The sequence below is a fragment of the Anas platyrhynchos genome, chromosome 15 (assembly GCF_047663525.1).
Source record: "Anas platyrhynchos isolate ZD024472 breed Pekin duck chromosome 15, IASCAAS_PekinDuck_T2T, whole genome shotgun sequence".
Lineage (NCBI taxonomy): Eukaryota > Metazoa > Chordata > Aves > Anseriformes > Anatidae > Anas > Anas platyrhynchos.
In genome coordinates, this window is record NC_092601.1 from 4,515,171 (window position 1) to 4,536,692 (window position 21,522).

The following is a 21,522-nucleotide window of genomic DNA, read 5'->3' on the forward strand; positions in this document are numbered from 1 at the left end:
AACATAAACAAAACAAAACAAAACAAAACAAAAAAAAAAAAAAACAACCAAAAAAAAAAAAAACAAAACAACACTAGGTCTTCCAACTACTAAAAATCTACCTGTATTATTAAATGGATGCCAGGTCTTCCACACCAGAAGGCACAAACAAGTAACTGTTCTCCCACAGACGTACAGAAGTTCATATGGAACAAGGACTAAGTACTGACCTTATTTATTTATTTGTTTATTGTTCATGCCCTTTTCTCTTAAGCAACGAAAAACTGCACCCAATTTACTCAGGAATTCACTGTCTGAATTATGACAGATTAAATGCATTAAAAAAAAAAAGTAAAAAAGTTACATGCAAGCTGTACATACATGTACATGTAATCCCATCCTTGGTATGGAAGAAGACAAAAGAACTGGACAGCGACTCTGAATTTACGCCCACTAATCTACCAGCAGGTGGCACACATCTCTCAAAAGGTATGAAACAGCCTGATACTGGCAGGTAAACGAGTCGGGTAAGAATTTCTATCAGGTATTCAGGAATTCATGTTAGAATTTTGGGCTCCGGCACCCTTGGGTGGACTGAAAAAGAAATTAACTGGGTTATCAGTTTAACCCCTGACCACCAAAATTCCCTGCACATACTGCTAGCTCTTACATTGCCGAGTCCTTAGAGAGTTCCTGTGATCTCACTGCACAGCTCCCTCTTTCAGCTAGCTGCTAAACCTGGGATGTGGAACCTGCAGTTTGGATTTGAGGACCCAGAAAGCCTTTTCCAGACTTTTACCTCCAACATCTCCAGTCTTTCAGTCCAGTGCAGGTACTAAGGATCAATTCTAGCTGTCTTCTAATTGCAAAGTGTTGTGAACACCTCTCAAACACTGAGCTTCGTTAGTGTAGCAAACGGTCCTCTGGACAGAAAGCTGACAATCACTGGACAGCAGCAACAGGTTTCAGACTTCCAGATCTCCTGCCAGTAGCAAGACCTCTCAGATACCTTATGGCCTGTCCTGGCTTTGTCCATCTTTTTTTACAGCAACAAGTCGGTCCGTGTGGTTGCATCCACCAGGCTGAGCACCTGGCCCCACGGCCGCGGCTCGGCTCCGGGACAAAGCGGGGACGGGGACGGGGACGGGGACGGGGACGGGGACGGGGACGGGCCCCAAGCACCTCCCGCTCCCCGCCGCCCCTGGGCAGAATTATCCTAAACTGAAAAAGAGGAAATACGGTAAACCCAATTAAAACTCATACCCGTAAAGGGAAGAACTCCAATGCATAAATACAAGATTAAGGACAGCCGTGTAGGCAACAGCACGGAATAAACCGGCTTATAACTGGCATCAGAAAATGCAGGTAAATCTAATATATGATGCTCTAAAAAAGCGGACATTTTAGGGTGTATTAATAGAAGTCTCTCATGTAAGAACTTGAGAAAGATCAGTTACTTAAGCCAATAGACAATACTGCACGAGAGAAGATAGAAAGAAATCAGACACAAATAAATTAGTTTCATAGTTATCGGAAAAGCAGGGCCCTAGTAGTGAAAAGACATAGGGGAAAAATATAAAAAGGTAAGTATATTTGTCTTTCTCACCCTGTTGTCTGAAGAATATTTTATGCCCAAATGATGCATGAAGAGGAATTGAATAAGGCAAGCCTCACAAGACAACAGTGAGGGCTAGTGAGTTTCTTGATTTTAAAATACGGCTTGATGAAGATACGAGGAGGGTTACATGGCATGCTTCTCCTTCATAGCAGGCAGCAGGATCTCATAATCCAAAATTTTCTTCTTACTCCTGTATCACTGGCTTAACCATGAACCATACACAGCATGAGATAGGAGCAACCCTGAAAAATAATAGTAATAATAAGTTGTACAATTGGATACACGTAGCAAAATGTTCTTTATGGTTTTGTATTTATGTATTCAAAGAGACAAAGCTTTTTCAGGTAGCAAATGCAACATCAACAGCAGTGTGTACTGACAACAGTTCAATAATTTTAAGAGCATATGACTTGTGATGGGAGTCAGATTGCAAGATGTACTCCGTTTTTTAAATTGTCATTTTAGACATCACTTATGCTGCCACGTAGAAATTTTTGATTTTATCCTAAACTATAGTTTTTCAGTTCCTTGGCCCGCAGGACAATGCTGAAGCAGCAATTTCTTCTCAGAAAGAGCAGTAAGGCATTGGAAAAGGTTGCCCAGGGAGGTGGTGGTGTTACTGTCCCTAGGGGTATTTAAGGAAAGGTTGGACGTGGTGCTTAGGGATATGGTTTAGTGGATGACATTAGTAGTAGGGTGATGGTTGGACCAGATGATGTTGGAGGTCTTTTCCAACCTTAATAATTTTGTGATCCTATGATTATCTTACTTGCACAGAATGCATCCTATCCCATTACCTGCCTGTGGTGTGCTGGCCCCGGCTGACAGGTAAGCTCCCAGCCCGTTGCTTCCTCCCTCACAGTGGGATGAGAGAGAACCAGAGTGGCAGAAGAAAGGGAATAAACCCCTCATGGGTTGAGATGCAGACAGTTTAATAAATTAAGGGTGGGGGGCGAGGGCAAAACACAACAAATGATGCAAAAGCAGTCTCTCAGCATCAACAAAGCAATGTCAATTCAGCCCCTGAGAAACTGATACCTTCAGAAAAACTCCCCTCCAACTCTATGACACTATATGGTGTAGAAAATCCCTTTTGTCAGTTTGGGTCAGCAGCCCCACCTGTGTTGCCTCTCTTCTTGCAAAAGAAACAGAGAAGGCCATGGTGTTATGCAAGCACAGCTCAGCACCAGTTAAAAAACTAATGAGCTAATGCTGTTTCCATCACCAGTTTAAAATACTGCACCATATGGGCTGAGAAAAAAATTAAATCCATCCCAGCCAAAGTGGCAACACTGAGAACTAGTTTGTGATTTAAACTTTTGGCCACTTAAAGAAGTTTTGTATAGAAGCATTTAGTGAAAATAGAAGTGTCCCGATAACAATAACACACATGCATGTGTGTATGCATGTGAATATATATGTATATACATATATAAAATAAACAATCGTGTGTGATTGCTTGGAAAACTAGACTTTCCTAATGGTTTGCAGGTTTTCAGGAAACTAACTGTGTTTAATTCCAGCTGCTTCCTTACAAAAGCAATGAAATGCTCTTGAGTACACTTTTTTCTAATAATGCTGCCCCCCATTTTGCTTCTGTTTTATATTTCCATGAAGGACACTTGCTGGGAAGTATCATTATAAACGGCATATGAAAGAGCTTTTCAGCTGTCAATATGTTGCTACAGATCTATGTTTTAAATTCAAAGAACGGATCAAAGATTCCAGACTTGCAAATAATATGTATGTGTAGTATACTGTAGCCCACAGATCCTCAGATTTCTCATTGGGCTGTGAACATTGCTAACAGCAGTAGTACTGCCAGGAGCAGCATCAGTTTCCTGTCCTGTACCAGACTTTGTATCACTTCTTGTGCCACTAGAGATATTAGTATCACAGTTCAGGAACCTGTGTTGCAACCATATAGGTTGTGAAAATTAATAATGTGCTGGAATAAAAATTGATCTTAGTTGTGGGTTGTTTGTTTTCCATATATATACACATATATATATATATTTTTCCCCTTCCAATCAAACTTTACCATACTATGTGAATTGGATGTGTCACACAACCTTTGGAATTTTACACCACCACCCCTGACCCTTTCAGCACCAGCTAATGAATGATCTGAAGCAAAGACTGGAAGTGTGCTTAATTCATGAGACCTGAGGAAGAATTAGTGTATAGGACTAGTAATGTTGAGGTCAAATACTTGTGAGAGGTTTGTGATAGAGGCATGAGTGTTTGTCTCAGCTTATATTATTTCTAGAAGGCTCTGTGGTAGATACAGTGTCAAAAATTGTACTTCTTAGCTGAGCTGCTTGAGATAACCTGCTTTTTTGAGATGAGCTGCTTTATCAATCGGGTTAGTATAGAAAGTGGCAAAACTGTTGCTGTGCAAAGGAATTGGAAATGCAGTTGGTATTCTTCACCAACTGAGAAATTACTTAGATTCAAGGTAGTTTCCCAGGAGCAGGTAAGAAACAATATGTTGCAAGATGTTTGTCTTTGAGAGGAAAGGGACAGGCACAAACATAGTTCAAGTGTCTTGTCAGTTAAAGGTAACTTTCTCAGTATGACGTAGTGAAATACTTTCCTGCTGAATCCATAAGTAAGGATCTAGACATGAATTATTAGAAATCTATGATTCAGAAATCGTTTGGGAATACTGAACCTGAAATCTATGGTTATTTATTCTATCCAATAGATATCTATTTCTTCTGTAATTCCTTTTTTTTTTTGGGGGGGGGGAGGGGGGGGGGTAACTATTGTCTGGTTCCTACAACTGTACATCTATAAAGGTATGATCATAATATTTTGCTTTCACTGTAAATTTATTCCAAAACTGCACAGCTTTTGTTATTTCCTGAAGCTCTCAGAAGTCCCGGTTACAGAACTGCCATAAAAACCTACATAGATAATTCTAAATTGGTTTTACAAAAAGCTTGTCAAAAGTAGTATCAAGTCCTTCCCATGCCCTTGAAGTCCTTGTGCCACTTTTCCTGATTTTACAGCTTCAGTTTTATTTCTTAAAACAGGCAGTCTCTTCTGATATATCTTTTCCCTTGTTTATCTGAATTTTATATTACCAAGGCCTCAGTCTCAAGGACTCCTTACGTCTTGTGGACAGTCCTTTAAGTTTAATGCATAACTCATTAAAGCATGTGTCAATGTTTGCATTTTGTTTCCAACTGTCTGATTTATGTGAGAGAAAACACTGAAATTGGCTTTGTGACATATTTTGTTGCATCTTTTTGTAAATAAAAGATCCTCTATTTTTGTTTGCTTGTTTGTTATATCTTCAGTCATAAATAGTTGGCTAAAAGTATAACTATAGTAAGTACAATGTTTTTAGGCTGTTAAGTGATTTTGATTTAACAGTCTCAGTGTAATATGTGTTTTAATTAATAATGTAATGAATTGCATATTTTTTCTAGAAACAGAGGAAACTGGAGCATTGATATTTAATCATTTAACATATTTTGCTATAACCTTATCACGACTTCATATTTTTCTTACTGACCAGCAAATGTCTTCTCTCAGGTACTATGGGTCCCCAGTGAGGTTGTTCTGCTGCTGAGCTCTGAGATGCCTTTCTGATGCTGCCAGAGGCTCCACCATCAGATGATCTGTGCTGTTCACCTCAGAGCCTGAAATGGCTGTAAGAGAGGATAATCCTCAGTGCACACATTAAGCAGGTGGAGGAGGAGGCATCTTCACGGTGGCAGGAAAACCCATGCTTCTGTGTATTTGCTTACTCTCAAGTTGCTCCATGTTTCTTTGTCTCTCACTAGCATGGAAGGATATCAGGTCTAGAAGGGCTACAACAGAATATTAAATAACACTGTTTCTGAAACCATCAAGAGCTTCTGTGCATTTTATTACACTTCTGCTCTTCTAGGTGTTGTGCTCTAACACAGCATGCAGCTGTGTCCCATGGCCATTCACTTGCTCCCCCCCCCCCCCCCCCCCCCCCGCAGTGGGTCAGTGGGATGAGGGAGAGAACTGGGGGGAAATAAAGTAAAACTCATGAGTTGAGATAGTTGAATAGGACAGAAAAGGAAGGTAAAATAATAACAAAAGAATATACAAAACAAGCAACACACAACACAATCACTCACCATCAGACGACAAATACTCAGCCAGACCCCAAGCAGCAGTAGCTCACCCAAGCCAACTCCCCCCCAGGTTTTACTGTCAAGCATAACACCATATGGTATGGAATACCCTTTTGGTGAATTGGGGTTAGCTGTCCTGGTTCTGTTCCCTCTTAGCTCTTTGTGTACCCCCAGCCTCCTTGCTGGCAGGGTGGTGTGAGAAACTGAGAAGTCCTTCCCTCTGTGCAAGCACTGCTCTGCAACAACTAAAACGTTGATGTGTCACCAGCATTCTTCTCATCCTAAATAGAAAACAGAGCACCATACCAGCTACGAGGAGGAAAAATATCTCAGCTGAAACCAGGACGCTAGGTGACACATCTTAATTTACCATGAGATACCCTTCCTTGCATTTGGCTTTTGTATGGAGGGGTAAATAGTAAGTGTCCAAAGGAACACTGTGTGGCTACACTTCCCAAATTTTTCTTATAATGTAGCTTTCTTTTTTTTTTTTTTTTTTTTTGTGTGTGTGTGTGTGTGTGGTTTTTGTTCTTGTTGTTTCTTGTTGTTGGTTTTGGTTGTTTGTTTCTGCTCTATGCTTCATAGTCCCGGGAGCAAACAGACCAAAGTTAATTTTTAGAATGAGATGAACAGGCCAGATCATCTTGGCCTCAATCAGGAAATCTTTTTTTGCCTTCTGTTCAAGATCGGCTCATCAATTTAACATTCAAGAAAAAGAAATTGGTTAAGGGAAGTGATTGTCCCACTCCGATCTGCAATGGTGCAGCCTCCCCTCAAGCACTGTGTGCAGGTTTGGGCACCATAGTGTAAGAAGGACATAAAACTGTTAGAGAATGTCCAAGGAGCATAACAAATGTGGTGAAGGCTTTAGAGGGCAAGGTATATGAGGAGAGGCTGAGGTCACTTGGTTTGTTTGGGGCAGAGCAGAGCAGGCTGAGGGGAGGCCTCATGGCGGCCTGCAGCTCCCTCACGAGGGGAGCGGAGGGGCAGGCGCTGAGCTCTGCTCTCTGGGGACGGTGACAGGACCCGAGGAGACGGCATGGAGCTGGGACAGGGGAGGGTCAGGATGGGGGTTAGGGAAAGGTTCTGCACCCAGAGGTGGTCGGGCACTGGCACAGGCTCCTCAGGGCAGTGGTCACAGCACCGAGCTGCTGGAGGTGTTTGGACAGCACTCTAAAATACAGTTTGATTTTTGGGTGGTCCTGTGTGGAGCCAGGATGATGATCTCTCAATGATCCTCATGGGTCCCCTCCAACTCAGGATATTCTGTGATTCTAATTAATAAATTCCACATGCTTATTATCAAAAAATACCCTGAACTTAGTCTTTGCATGTATTTTTGGTGTTAATATCTACCATGAATGTAATTGTTCTGGAAAATCTTGCTAAGATATCAATAAAGAAACAATGAAACAATATAATACAGAGAAAAGGGTGGAGTTCTGATCCTGTAAAGTGTTAAAGTAGATCTAGAAAACTAGTTTTAGGTAGTAAACTACAAAGCAAGTGTTCTGAGGAGCAACCAAGGGAACCGGGGCTGTTTAGTATGAAGAAGGGGAGCCTGAGAGGAGATGCCATCACACTCTACATCTGGAGGATGCCCCCTTCCTCCAGGATTCCTCCTTAATCAGACCTCACACTGAACAGCAGACAGATCAGGTAGCACAGCTCACATCTGTGCTAGGTGATGGAGAACCCAAAGTGTAAATCGGGAAGCATCGAGTAGTTTCTAGCCTCCACAGCATTTATTTAGAAGACCTTCCACTCTTTGGCTTGTTGATGTGTCCGGGCCTAGGACAACTGCTCTCCCTGCAATGGTTCAGCCCTGGGGCCCAGACCAGGCCAAGCAGACGTGCTTTGGGCGCTAGTGAGGGAACACCGACGGGGCCAGGAGCCCCCCCCCGAGACCCTCCCGCCCCGCGGCTGCGCCGTGCGGTGCCGGGCGGCCTCCGCGCCCCGTGACGCGGCGGGGAGGGGCCTCGCGCCCATTGGCGGCCGGCGGCGGCGGAGGAGCAGAGCCCGGCGGCGGCCTCGGCAGCGGCGGAGCGGAGCGGGGCAGGGCAGGGCGCGGCGCGGCGCTCGCAGGCCGGCAGGATGCTGGAGATCCAGCTGGACGATGGCGGCGTGGGGGGGTACCCGGGCGACGACTACTGCTCGGGCTCGGTGATGTCGGAGCGGGTGTCGGGCCTGGCCAACAGCATCTACCGCGAGTTCGAGCGGCTCATCCACTGCTACGACGAGGAGGTGGTGAAGGAGCTGATGCCGCTGGTGGTGACGGTGCTGGAGAACCTGGACTCGGTGCTGACCGACAACCAGGAGCACGAGGTGGAGCTGGAGCTGCTGCGGGAGGACAACGAGCAGCTCCTCACGCAGTACGAGCGCGAGAAGGCGCTGCGCAAGCAGGCCGAGGAGGTGAGCGCGGCCCCGCCGAGCCCCCCCCCGCCCCCCGCCGGGCTCGGCCTAACGGGCCCGGCCCCGCCCCGCCCCGCGCCGCCTCCTCAGCGCCCCCCGGCCCCCGCTCGGCCCCGCCGCCGGGCATCCAGCGCCCATCGGGGGCCTCCCCGCGGGGGGCGGCGCTCGAGGGCGGGCTGGGGGTCCCGGGGGGCCTCCCGTGAGGCGGCGGCCGGCGGGGGCCGCGCATCCTCGGAGGGGGGAGGCCGGGGCCGTGAGGGGGAGCGGAGCGCTTCTAGAAGGGCCGGCGGGGCCCGGCCGGGGCGAGCGCGGCCCCCTGGGCCCCGGTGGTGCCGGGCAGCGCCGCCAGCCCGCCCGGGGGGTGCCCCCCTGCCTCCTGCGGGAGCGGCGGCGGGGAGCGGCCATCACCCTGCCGCCGCGCACAGCCGGGCTCTTTTTCTCCTGCATCACCGTGCGCCTGGAGCCAAGCAGGCAGGGACGGGGGCTGCCCGGCCGCCCGCTCGGAAGGGGGAAGGAGAATGAATCAGAAATAGCTGCAGCTCTGTCACTTTGAAGAATGCACTCTAGGGTACCGGCAGCAAATAGGTGGCTTGAAATTTCGTACTAGTTTGTGGTTTAAAAAAATTATTCTTGTTAATTTCTTGAGCCATGTCAAGCTGATGTGAAAATGGTGGCCTGCCTCACTGTAGCAGTCTAGTGCGGACAAACATCCCTTTCAATGCCAGCAGTAAGCTGTTTGGAGCAAAAATTATATTTAAAGATCTGATTTTTGAAACTTTTTTTTTTTTTTTCCAAAACCATACATTGGGAAACAACAGTTTTCCGAGTTAGAGTCTGCAGTTCCCTGGAGCACAGGTTTACCTCCTGTGAGCACTGCGCGCAGCTGGGCCAGGGGATGGCCAAGTGGATGGTGGGGAGAACGACCCCACCGATGGAAGGTGACAGATCCCTGGCCTGCAGAGACTTGGGCATAGGCGCAAAAGAGAGGGGAGATGACTTGCACTGTCTCCCCTCGCTACACGTGTGCCTGTCTCTGCCGAAATCAAGAGCATCTTGTTGGCCATAAATGAGGTCTGCCAGCCTGAGGTGTGCTATTTAGCCTGCTAAAGTAATAGTAATGGGCTGTGAGATGGGTTAAAGCACTGGTGGTAGAAAAAGTCCATCACCTGCCATATCATTTACACTTCTCCAAAAAACTAGTTGCAAAGTCATCTTTTGCCATCTTTTAAACTGCAAGCAAAAGACTTAAGCTTCAGTAGTCATCATTATGAATCATATTCTGATTTGCAGAGAGGTAATTAATGAAATAGCTTCTGAACTCCGGAACTGTAAAACACCGTAAAAGTGTTTTTGTTCCTTAATAATGACTTGCAAGAATCTTGCTAACATAAAGATGAGGGGGGCACCAATGGTCCGTTACTAATGCCAAAAGCTAGAACCAGGCAAATAAAGTTTTACTCCTAATTTTAATTATGTATTAATGGTCTGATATTTTAATTAATAAAATCAATAAACAATCTTTACAGTTCTTATGAAAGCATGTAAGGATTTAAAAGTGATGGAGTACTTGGAACTTGACTTATTAAATATTTCACAGAGCCAGTATTTTGCAGCTTCTGAGAAACAAAAATGTTTGAAAGCCCAATATTTATGGGATGAAGGGGGGAGGGAATGGGACTTCAGATGGGAAATGGAACAGCACATTTGGGATGATCTTGCATCTTTGGACTTGGGTAGATTTCTACTCTCAAGCATCTCTCTAGCGTTTTCTTCATGTGTACCAAGTCCCTGGAAAAAAATGAAGTGACAACAGTTGCAGTCCCTGCAAGCGATGCTCAGGAACCAGAGCAGAATGCCATTTGCCGAGATTTGAAAAGTATTCCATCATTCTTATGCACAGTTGAACTGAAGTGGGCAAAAAAGTGTCTGCAAAGAGACTTTTTAACAAAACAAAAACAGACAAACAAAAAAAAACAGCGAAGAGATAATGTACTTCTTATGAGAACAAATGAGTGTTCTCCTACGTTATCCCTGCACATTCCAGTGCCTAAAGGGGGCTACAGGAAAGCTGTGGAGGGACTCTGTCAGGGATCGTAGCAATAGGACAAGGGGTACTGGCTTTAAAAGGGGGTAGGTTTAGATTGGATATGAGGAAGTAATTCTTCATTCAGAGAGTGGAGAGGCACTGGGACAGGTTGCCCAGAGATGTGGTTGCCCCATCCATGGCATTGTTCAGAGACGGGCTGGATGGGGCTTTGGAACCTGGTCTGGCGGGAGGTGCCCCTGCCCATGGCAGGGGGTTGGAGCTGGGTGATCTTTAAGGTCCCTTCCAACCCAAACCGTTTTGTAAGTTTGTGAGTCTTTTTTATTTTATTTTTTTTTTTTGCATCGAAGTTTATGTGAGCAGTGTGAGGCAGTTACCCCAGTAACTCACACGGTGCTAACCACTTTTCAGCAATATTTGGGGAAAACAGAAAGGCTCAGTATCTTTTTCTTGTGAAAATCACTTGGCATTTCTCCAAAAGGCCTTTGAAGGCCCTACCTGCAGAAGAGGCTGGCAGAGCAGGGCTGCCGCTAAGCCATGTGGAGCGTTTAGCGTGTGGGACTGGGCACACATGGGTTTGGCTCCTCTCTGCCCTTACAGGGCTCCCATCCAGTCTCGGCAAATGTTGCTTGCCTGGTGTCTGCTCAGGAAGGGGCTGAGTTCCAACAGGGACGACGAAGGGTCTAGGAGACACCAGCAAAAAAAAACACAAGGAAAACGAGTTTTAATGAGTCCATCGCTGATGAGACATTCTGTGTTATGTAAACCTCTTTTCTGTGTGCCCTAAGTATGGTCTTCTGCAGAGATCCACAGTCGTGTGTGGAGTGTAACTCTTAGATGACTGGGCAAGTGTTAATGCACGTAAAAGCTTCCACAGCCTGTAAGATGTGAAGTGCAGGGTTGGTCGTGGTACATTAGCATTGCTTCCTGGAGTGCAGAAGAGTGATGAGCATCTCTGTCAGGTGTGGCGCTGGTCTGCAGGCATCTCATTGCATGAAAGCCGCTTCCAGTGTGATTTTACATACAGCACGGGAAAGGTAGTGGCAGTCCAGGTGAACAAAGAGTGAGTTAGTAGCAAAGCCAATTGACGATTTGCAGCATGAGTTAATCCCCGTTAGAATTTTTTAAATGAATGTTCATTTGCCATGCACGTATGTGTGGTGTAAAAAGTCCCTGGTGCTGCTTAGTAGGTCTGACCCCCTAATAAATGGCTTTTGTAGTCAGTGCTCTGCACAGGGGCACTCCGGTGCCTGGGAGCATTGGAAAATGGTTAAAGAAACCTTGGTCTCAGTAAATGCAGCTATGAGCTGTAAATAACTTTTCCTCCTGTGGTAGCAGGTCTGTTTCTAGGCGTGATGCGTTGGCGCTGCCTGAGTCAGTCTCTGGGCCTCTGTTCAACTCCAGGAATGAGGAGACAGGCACTGGTGTGCTTGTTACAGCAGTCTGCCGTGCTGCAGCTGGCAAAGGCTTCTCTCGCTGTCAGTGTCCAGTCAGACCTGACTGAGGCTGTTGAAGTGCTTTGATGGCATCGTTGCTGTGGAACATGCAGGAGATCCGTGAGTGTCAATATCCCACTTCAAAGAAAAGCAACATCCCTGTATTCCAACAGCACGTTGCCGTGGCCATCAGTTCCTATTGAAGGTTTGCTGGTTGCACTGTTATTTTACAATAACATCGCTTTTGCTTACCAGTGTTTTGTATTTATGAAATAGTTGGAGATGCCTTTGGTGTTTTGTTAGAAAATCACTGTTTTGGCAAAAAGCGATCTTTGGAGAGCTGTGTGCTGTGATTTCCACCGGTTTCTGTGGGATGTGAGGTATTTAAAGAGCTCTTCAACTGGGTGGCAATACTGCAAGTTCACTAGCTTGTGTCAGCATCTTAAGCAACAGAAAAACTTCTGAAAACTGCCCTCAGCCCAGTTTAAGGGATGCTTTAAATATGATCCCTCCCTCTTTGGCTAATTAACAAGATGGTGAGGTAAGGTGATGAAAGTGAGGCTCTGTGCTCAAACTTCTGGTGTTCTCCGCTGTGAATGCTTTCTCCTTTTCTGCCTCGTATTTTCTGTTTCTGGAACGATGGCAGTCTAGGAAGGCACTTCCCATTTCCATACCCTGAAATTGGAACTCCCGGATAGCTGGTTAAATGGGAGATCCTGCAGCTTGATGGTGACCTCATAGTGTCAGAAGGGGAAAAGCAGTCAGGAATAACAGATGTCAGAGAAAGAAAGGCTTTGCATATCACTTGGATGCTTTTCACGAAATGTAGTTGAAAGCAACTGGCAAGCGTGAAATGCAGACTAACTTCACAACCAGCCATGTGCAAGATCTGTCCTTATATTTTTCAAACTCCTGCTCTTCCATTCCCGATGCCTGCGGGCAGTGTCAGATTGTGGTAACAGAATGAGCAGCAGAATCTGTAAGGTTCTGTATCTGTACGTATCTGTAGTGTTCTTCCAATTTAACTCAAGTCCACCTCTATTGTTGTGTTGGTTTACAAATGTTGATCCCGAAGTAACTAGTTTCTTTGTTATCTTGAAAAATAGTGTAAGATTGTACTGATGGTTTTCTACTGAGCCCGCTAATACTAGATGTCACATTTGTGACACTTACCTCCCTCTTGTTACATGATTCCAAAAGAAATCCATTTAACTGTTCAGAAGTAAAAGGCAATGCAAGTGTGAGCATCTGTCAAGTGATCACCTCTTCTGGGTGAGGCAAACCTGAAATCATTGGGGTATTAATAATCTTTTCTCATATTTATGTCTCTTGTCAGGGATAGGAGCTGAACATGATTCAGAATTTAATACAGTGTTGAAAATTATGATTCAAACATAACACTGAAGATGATAAAATTAACTCCATGTATTTAAAATAAGCAACAACAAAAATTGTTCCTGGAGAACTGTGTTCCAGATTCATACCTAAGTAGGCAAGCATTGGTTGTAAGTTCTCGTTTTTCTCCTTTCTTTCTTACATGGTAAACTACTCTTACAAGCTATCCGTAGCAACAGCGATAACCTCGTCTGTGATTCAGCCTTCTGTCAGTGTGTGCGCTGTGTGCAAGGTGGAACTCTTTTGATTCTGAACATGCTTTCCTTACAGAAAATTGTAGCAATAAAACCAAATAGGATTGTAAGCCAAAGATGTGATTTTGTGTTACCTGTCACCTGCTGCAGGACTGCGATTAATGCTAATGCAGATGATAATGGTACAGGGAAGGGATGAAGTATCTATAAGATGGATTGGGGATGTTCACTGGGAAACAAGTAAATGGTGTCTCTTGTCTAGTCAGACGGGAGGGTAGAGAATTGCCTCCTTGCACTGAAGAACTACTTGCTGGATTTCTAGATTGCTCTTAAACTTCTGCAGGCAGGTCTTCCACTGTGTCAGGCTGAGGAAGGACAGGAGCAGGAAAGGAAGCAAGGACCACTTTCCCATCTCCTGCAGTGTGATTTTAGTATTATGGACAGCAGTCTGCCCTTATTCACTTCCCTGTTTGGGTGTCACTTGATCAGAAATAGCAGCAGACGTTTATCCCAGATCCACAATCTGTCAGCAGAGTGAACTAAAGCCAGGCTGGCAGCAGAGAAGCATCTTGATAAATACACAAAGTGCTGGTCCTGGGACCTCATCTCCTGGGGGATCCTTCTCGGTGGCAGGCCACTTGGCTCTAGTTTTGTGATGCAGGAGAGAGATGTCATTCTGTCGGTGATGAGCCAAGCTTGTCTGAAGTCTGATGTACAGGTACCAAAGGATTTAAGAGTAAGAGTTTGCCAGCAGACATTCAAGCAATACAGTCAAATCTTAACTACAAACGAGATCATTTGTTTTACAATCTCTTGGAAGGGTTTTGTTGGGGGTACACAGGAGGTGTGTTCTGAAGCTTGTGGGTAATTGTTTTATACTGGATGAGCTATGTAAATATCAAGTGGATCAAATGCTGATTAAAAGCTAAAATACAAGATGTATTTTTCCTCTGCCTAACTCCAAGGTATTACTTGTGTAAACACAGAAGTAGCATGCCCTTCCCTCGCCTTTTTGGTCTTTCCCCCATAACATGTTTTTGTACAGAATGTTTCTTCTATGCGAAAACTATATATATATATATATATATTTAGCATATTAGAGGTGTTCATAGCTGACAAATATTACTGGAACAATACTTACTAAAAACAGTTATTCTACTATTTTCTGATGTGTTATATGAATTTTACACTGATTAGATGAAATGCATTTGGAGATCCTTCAGTTTACAAGTTTGATTAATCTTAAGAAGATTGTCAGAACAATTATAGGCAATAGCACCTGACCATGAGGTACATATTTCTGAATCAGTTCTTTATGAGGAATCAGGCTTTTAAAATGCAATGCCTGTTAGTCTTTGCCCTGCAGGAAGCTTACTTGATTCTCAGTAATCTTTGAGGGGGAAACAAATACTATATCCAAACATAGATCCTCCACATAAACATAGATCCTTCATCCTCTTTCTGTCACTTAAGCATATGATGTTTATTAATATTCATAAATAGCAGTGTGTTATTAAAATTACTTTTCAAGTAAAATTATTCTGAGCAAACAGTATGAGCTGTTACTTCTTTTTAAGATCCATTTGAGGGCTTTAAACGAGGGTTGCTGGGAGAGGGGAACCCCAATACATCCTGCCCCTCCCAGTTTGATAGTGATAGTTGCCCAAAGCCTGGAAAAGGCTCACAGGTCACTGGGAGAGCACCTGAAGAGCAGGACAAAGGAATTTCAGCCACTCCATCCAGTAAGTCAGCTTCATAGTAAGTTTGAAGACAGCACCAAGTTGGTGGGAAGTGTCAATCTGCCAGAGGGTAGGAAGGCCCTGCAGAGGGACCTGGACTAGATGGGTCGATGGGCAGAGACCAGTGGGATGAGGTTCAACAAAGCCAAGTGTCGGGTCCTGCACTTTGGCCACAACAACCCCATGCAGCGCTACAGGCCTGGGGCAGAGAGGCTGGAAAACTGTGCGGAGGAAAAGGATCTGGGGGTGCTGATTGATGCTCGCCTGAACATGAGGCGGCAGTGTGCCCAGGTGGCCAAGAAGGCCAAGGTTATCCTGGTTTGTATCAGGAATAGTGGTGCCAGCAGGGCCAGGGAGGTGATCATCCCCTTGTACTCTGCTCTGGTGAGGCCGCACCTCAAGTGCTGTGTTCAGTTTTGGGTCCCTCAGAACAAGAAGGACATTGAGGCCCTGGAACGTGTCCAGAGAAGGGCTACGAAGCTGGTGAAGGGCCTGGAGCACAAGTTCTGTGAGGAGTGGCTGAGGGAACTGGGGGTGTTCAGTCTGGAGAAGAGGAGGCTCAGGGGAGACCTCATTGCTCTCTGCAACTACCTGAAAGGAAGGTGTGGAGAGCTGGGGGTCAGCCTCTTCTCGCAGGTAACTAGTGATAGGACTAGAGGGAATGGCCTCAAGTTGTGCCAGGGGAGGTTCAGGTTGGAAATGAGGAGACATTTCTTCTCAGAAAGAGCAGTCAGGCATTGGGATGGGTTGCCCAGGGAGGTGGTGGAGTCACCATCCCTGGGGGTGTTCAAGGAAGTGTTGAACGTGGTGCTTGGGGACATGGTTTAGTGGGTGACATCGATAATAGAGTGATGGACCAAATCTAAGACCATTTAAGGAACCTGAAGGTGCACAGATCCATGGGACCTGATGAGATGCATCTGAGGGTACTGAGGGAACAGGCAGATGAAGTTGCTAAGCCATTATCAATCATATTTGAGAAATTGTGCCAGGCTGGTGGAGTTCCCACTGACTGGAAGAGGGGAAACATAACCTCCGTATTTAAAAGGGAAGAAAGGAAGAGCTGTCACCTGTGTGCCTGGTGAGATCATGGAGCAGATCGTCCTGGAAACCGCGTGGAGGCCCATGGCAAATAAGGAGGTGACTGGTGGCAGTCAGCATGGCTTCACTGAGGGCAAACGGCGCCTTGGCAGATCTGGTAGCCTGCTGCGATGGGATTAGAGCATTGTTAGCTAGGGGAAGAGCTGCTGGTGTCATCTACCTGGACTTGTGCAAAGCACTTGACACCGTCCTGCATGCTATCCTGGTCTGAAAATTGTCGAGAGATGGATGTGACAGATGGACCGCTTGGTGTAAGGAAGTGTCTGGGTGGCCGCACTCGGCAAGTTTGCCCGTGACACTGAGCTGTGTGGTGGGGTCGGACACACTGGAGGGAAGGTGCCATCTGGAGGGACCAGGACAGGCCTGAGAAGACTTAAGCTTTCAGTTTCTCTGAACTAAGCCCAAATAGCAGTAACAAATCCAGGAATCCTTTTAAAGATGACCTGCGTAGTGGGAATAAAATTGGTCTTGTACCTTCTTTTGCTTCCTAATTTACTGCCCAGAGATACATGATTATTTTCCTTAAAGTCAGTTAATTTTTATTGCCACTAAAAACATGATTCCTGCCTGAGCAGGGTGGCATGATCCTGGATGGAGAGTTAGGAAAAGGTGGGTGTCTCGAGCCAAAAGAGCTGAGCAAGAGTGAAAGCTGAAGATGTGAGATGTGATGTGGATTTAGAAATTGGTCGTAATTAAGTTTGTCAGCAGAGCTTTACCATGGAGCAGTTCCAGCAAATCCCTGAGAGCAGGTGGAGGAAGATGGATGACTGGTCTAAGCTATACCAAAAAATCTAAGCCCAGTTAAACTTCTTCTTTAGGTCTGTGCTCAGTGTAACTGTCTTGGTTATTTTTTTTTTCACTCAGTGTGAAATGATATAGTTATTCTGGAAAGAGTTTCAAGAAAAAATCTGCCCTTCTTAAAATCCCCAAAACAGATCACTGGATATTTGTTACTGACTAAGTGGTTTCAATGTTGAATTGACATTTCAAAGAGAAAATGCTTTTACTTAAAAGTCTAAAACTTTGTACAGTCTTAAAATTTAATGAAAAAGTCAATGCGTAGCCTCTGAGATATCCAGTAACTCTTTTAAGAATATAGAGAGGAAAAAAAGGTATTGACATTTCTGGTATTTCTAGAAAATACTGCATCAAAAAAGCTATGGGGAAAATAAAATGTGTTGTAATACATCTGGGCAGAATGGAAAAGAAACTTAAAAGCGCCTTTAAGGATTAAAAGCACTGCAGAACAGCGAGTGCAGGAAAAATAAGACATGACCAAAGTGTTTTTGCATGTTTCTATAAATACAGGTTGTAGGAATAAAAACTGACTCATTGTTCAGATGAAGTTACTGAAGGGTTTTAAAGTCAACAGGAATGATAAATGATGGGACCTTTCAGTCACCTGAAGAGAGGATCCAGTTCACCAGCATCGTGACGTCTCCGCTGTGGCTGCTAATTCCAGTAAAAGGAACGGAAAATGTGCGCGTGGCTTACCTGAGAGTAGTCAATGGCTGTATTGCTTCATGTGATGGGTTTTAACAAACCCCAGAGAAAGAGTATTTCTCTATATTTAATTGTATTAATTTCCGTGGGAATCTTATTAAATGATTTTCAACCAGATTGTGTCTCCTGGAGTCCAGTGAGGTTTTACTCTTTCAAATTGTATTTGCCACGTCCCCTTCTGCTGCAGTGTCCAAAGAGACGGGCTGAGGGCTCTGCTGCTGCTCCATGGGACTGCTCTGCTCTGCAGGGAGTCGCCGTTTGTAGAGGGCAGTACTTGCCCTGTGCAGGGTACAGAGGAGGGTGAAAGCAATCTTATCTTCCCAGTGTTCATGGTTTTAAACAGAGATTTCAGCAGTTCACTGTACGCGTGTTGTGATGAGTCTGTCAGAACCCAACCTAAGGGGCATTTTGCAGGCAGACTGAGAATAGGAGCTGTAGGGCTGGCAGCAAAGTGTGCTTAGGAGCAGTTTGCCCTTCATAATCCTGAGTTATCTCTCCCAAGGCCTGCTCTTTTCAAGAAAACATCTTAAATGTAGATTAGAGATCTCCCCTTTATTTGTTGTTCGCTCTCTTCCTATGCAGCTCTGAATAAGGGGCTGTGGGGCTGCTCCAGTGGTCTCTGCAGTTTGTCTAAATGGAAGACATGAAGTGAGAAAAAAGACACCCTGCGGCGTGGAATGATTATGTGCACGTGTAATCTCTGAGAGGAGAGCTGGTGCTGTGGTTTTACCTTCCATGGATGTTGCTGTTTAGGAATAATGTAATGAGGCACGGTAGAGATGAAAGAGAAGTTTTGGATCCTCGAGGTCAGGAAAGGATTTGTTCTAAAGCTGGTTTGATAGCAGTGACCTTCCTTGTAAGTGTGGTGGTCCTGTGCTTTACATGTGGTTTGCTGTGGAGAGGGTGTGCACGGGTAACAGAACAAACGTCTTCTGAGCTGTATGGATTGTTCCACGTGCTTGTGGTGGGTAACGCTATCAGAACTAATTGGGTTTCCTAGTCTAGTAATACGGAAGGTAAGTTATTGCAGCAGTACATGGTAGTTGGCTGTACAGAACCATTCATGGGCCCACGTACAACATGAAAACTAGGCTTGCTTAAATATACTTAGAGATTTGAAGGTGACATTTGCTTTCCAGGGGCCACGTTTAGTTTAAATGTGTCATGAAAGCAGCTGTGACTACAGCTCTAATCTAGAGTCACATACAGTATCAGTCCACTATAGTGGAGCTAAATGGAGTATTTTGTGTGTTTTACTTTTCTAGCATTTTTTTTCTCTGCTCTACATTGATAGCATCTGATATAGAGAATGACTAAAGTCCCTGGTCGAAAGTAACATTTTACAGAAATCCGAGCCTGATATTAGGTACTATTTTGTTGTGATTTCATAATGAGGTTAGTATGTGTGTAAAAATCCTTCCTTCAGCTCTTACTGCTTTGCAGTAAGTAACCTGTGTTGCTGTGTGTGCTGTTGACACTTCGTTGTTGCTAATGAGAGTTATCAGAGATGATCCCTTCCCTGCCTTCTTTGCCAAGAGTGGCAAGCCAAGCCTTTTCTTTCGAAATATAAATTCATCAAATTCTGCTGCGAGAATCTTTTCCTCCGCTTGCTTGGTCATGTTTGGTCGGCTCCCACATATCAGAGCCTTTCTCCAGTTCATTGCTGGAGTATTTAACGATCACTGGGTACTGAGGTTACTCTGAGCTCATTTCCTATGACTGGTTCCCCAATAAGGCCAGCATGGAAGAGGAGGAGTGGGGGAAGAGATGTCAGAAGTTCTGGGGTTAGTGTTTTCTGGCTGGGGGAAGGCTCCCTGGGATTTCCTTCCTGCAAGTTCTCATCAGGCTGGGAAGCTTTGCTTCCCAACAGCTACTTCTTCCTTTCTGCACTGATTTAGGCTGTAACACAACTTATGAAATTGTCAAAAGTAAGACTTCTTGGAATTTCTCAGTGACTCAAGAGTTACAGAATCACTTCATTCAACGTTACTCTAATTTTTACAGTTTTAACTGTTAGTTTTCTTCTCTATATTTTATTTATTTACTTTTTCTAACCTCTGGTTAAAGCTCTGGGAAGTGGATTGCAAAGGCACTATGAAGTCTGACAGCTGTGGATAGGTTTTCCACAAGACTTGCAGATTTCCTGCAAAACCTACGCACAGCAGGAATTACAGTCAGAGCTTTCTAAAACTGCACAAATACACAAATCACTCTGAAGAAGGTTTCTGACATACGTAGTCATTAATATATGACCATAGACATAGAATTTGTCTTCTCTGACATAAAATAAACAGGCATCAAAATTCCGCCTGGCATGAGAAAGAAAAATGTTACTGAAGATGATAGAATTGCACTGGTTTACTGGTTTATGTTGGACCATAGTTTATATGTTAATTATACACAGAATGCATCTTTTACTTTCTCTTGTAAGATACCTTCTTCAGCTCCGTTAAATGCTATTGTAGTACTTCCAGTACGTAGAAATTCTTATCTCCTCTTCTAAAATTTATGCTTTTTTTTTTTTTTAATGAGGGAAGAGAAAAGAGGCAAAGTCATAAAGAGCAAATGTGTTTTAAGTTTATTTCTCATTCTTGCCTCCTCCTGTTTTTTCCCTATACAGAAGTTTATAGAGTTTGAAGATGCACTGGAGCAGGAGAAGAAAGAACTACAAATCCAAGTGGAACACCTTGAATTTCAGACTCGACAGTTGGAGCTGAAGACCAAAAACTATGCAGATCAGAGTAAGCAAAGTTGTGCACCAGACATGATTATACAGTTTGCCTTACATGACCATGCAACAGCTATTGTGCAAATATTTCATGTTTTTGTTTGTTTGTTTTAATGTAACTTACGCAAAAGCTGAAATCTCTGGCTATCCCTTTCTTAGGTATAAAATTGAGTCATCTAAAGGATGGGTTATAGATACGCTAATTTATCAGAGGATTCAGTGTTTCTCTGGCATGGAACGTGCTTTGTCTCTCCATCTGCAAGATTTGGGCCATTGGTAAAGGTTTTTGTACCTGGCTTCCAGTTTCTTCTTGCGCTTGAACAGCACCTCCTTTTTTTTTTATGCACATGCTTTCTTAACAGGTGCAGCTGCATTTTGTTGGTTGAAGTTCCCATCATGTTTTGTCTAATACTTCTTGTACTCAAACAGCTGGGAGGCACCCACCCCGGAGGATAATTTAATTTGATAAACCACCACATTTATAGGGTACCTGGCTAGTGCTCTTTTTCTGCACTTCTATTGCACCACCCAGTCTGCCTGTTTTGGGAACATGCTGGTACCCATGAAGTAAGTTTGTAATGAAAACCAGCGACTCTACTCTGCATTACTCTGTTTCGGTTTGTTTCATTCAGTAGATATGAGTTCATTTCTAACAAAGTGTGCCTGTTTTGTAGTATAAGTTTTGAAACTTCTCTAGTTGCTCTGGGGAGACTGATCTGTACGTTAGCTAATTGTTGGAATCTTTTCTTAATAGTTTCACGACTGGAAGAGCGTGAATCAGAAATGAAGAAAGAGTATAATGCTTTACATCAGCGTCACACAGAGGTAGGCTATCATCTCATTATTTCTGAACAAACAAACTCTTAGCCTGCCCATAAAATCATGTCAAAAAATTCATCTTTACCAGAGTGAACTAGAGCTTCTGAATCTTGAAGAACATCAGGTATATCTGAAGAGAGGATGAAAAGACGATGGAGCTAGGATCTTTTCAGTGGTTCCCAGTGACAGGATAAGACACAAAGGGGAACACAGGAGGCTCTGTCTGAACCTCAGGAAGCCCTTCTTTACTGTGCATTTGATGAAGTGCTGGCATAGTTTGTGCAGGGAGGTTATGGAGTCTCCATACTTGGAGATACCCAAAACCCATCTGGGTGGGGTCCTGGGCAACCTTCTTTGGATGGTCCTGCCTGAGTAGGGGGGTTGGACAAGATAACATCTATAGGTCACTTGCAAAGTCACCAGGTTTTTATTCTAT

At 44.4% G+C, this 21,522-nt stretch overlaps 1 protein-coding gene across 30 annotated transcripts in view; it reads left to right on the forward strand.

Moving 5' to 3' along the window:
* The first annotated feature begins 7,689 nt into the window (after positions 1-7,689).
* The window catches only part of MAPK8IP3 (mitogen-activated protein kinase 8 interacting protein 3), a 69,364-nt gene continuing 55,531 nt past the window's right edge, over positions 7,690-21,522 (forward strand). For 19 of the 30 annotated variants that reach the window (XM_072023823.1, XM_072023825.1, XM_072023821.1 and 16 more), the window contains exons 1-3: positions 7,691-8,127; positions 20,160-20,280; positions 21,022-21,092. In XM_072023823.1, coding sequence (XP_071879924.1) covers positions 7,810-8,127; positions 20,160-20,280; positions 21,022-21,092 — 510 coding nt within the window. In that variant the 5' untranslated portion in view covers positions 7,691-7,809. Of the gene's footprint in view, positions 8,128-20,159; positions 20,281-21,021; positions 21,093-21,522 lie in introns of all 30 variants that reach the window. The other 11 variants (XM_027469582.3, XM_072023813.1, XM_072023815.1 and 8 more) reach the window with 1 other exon arrangement.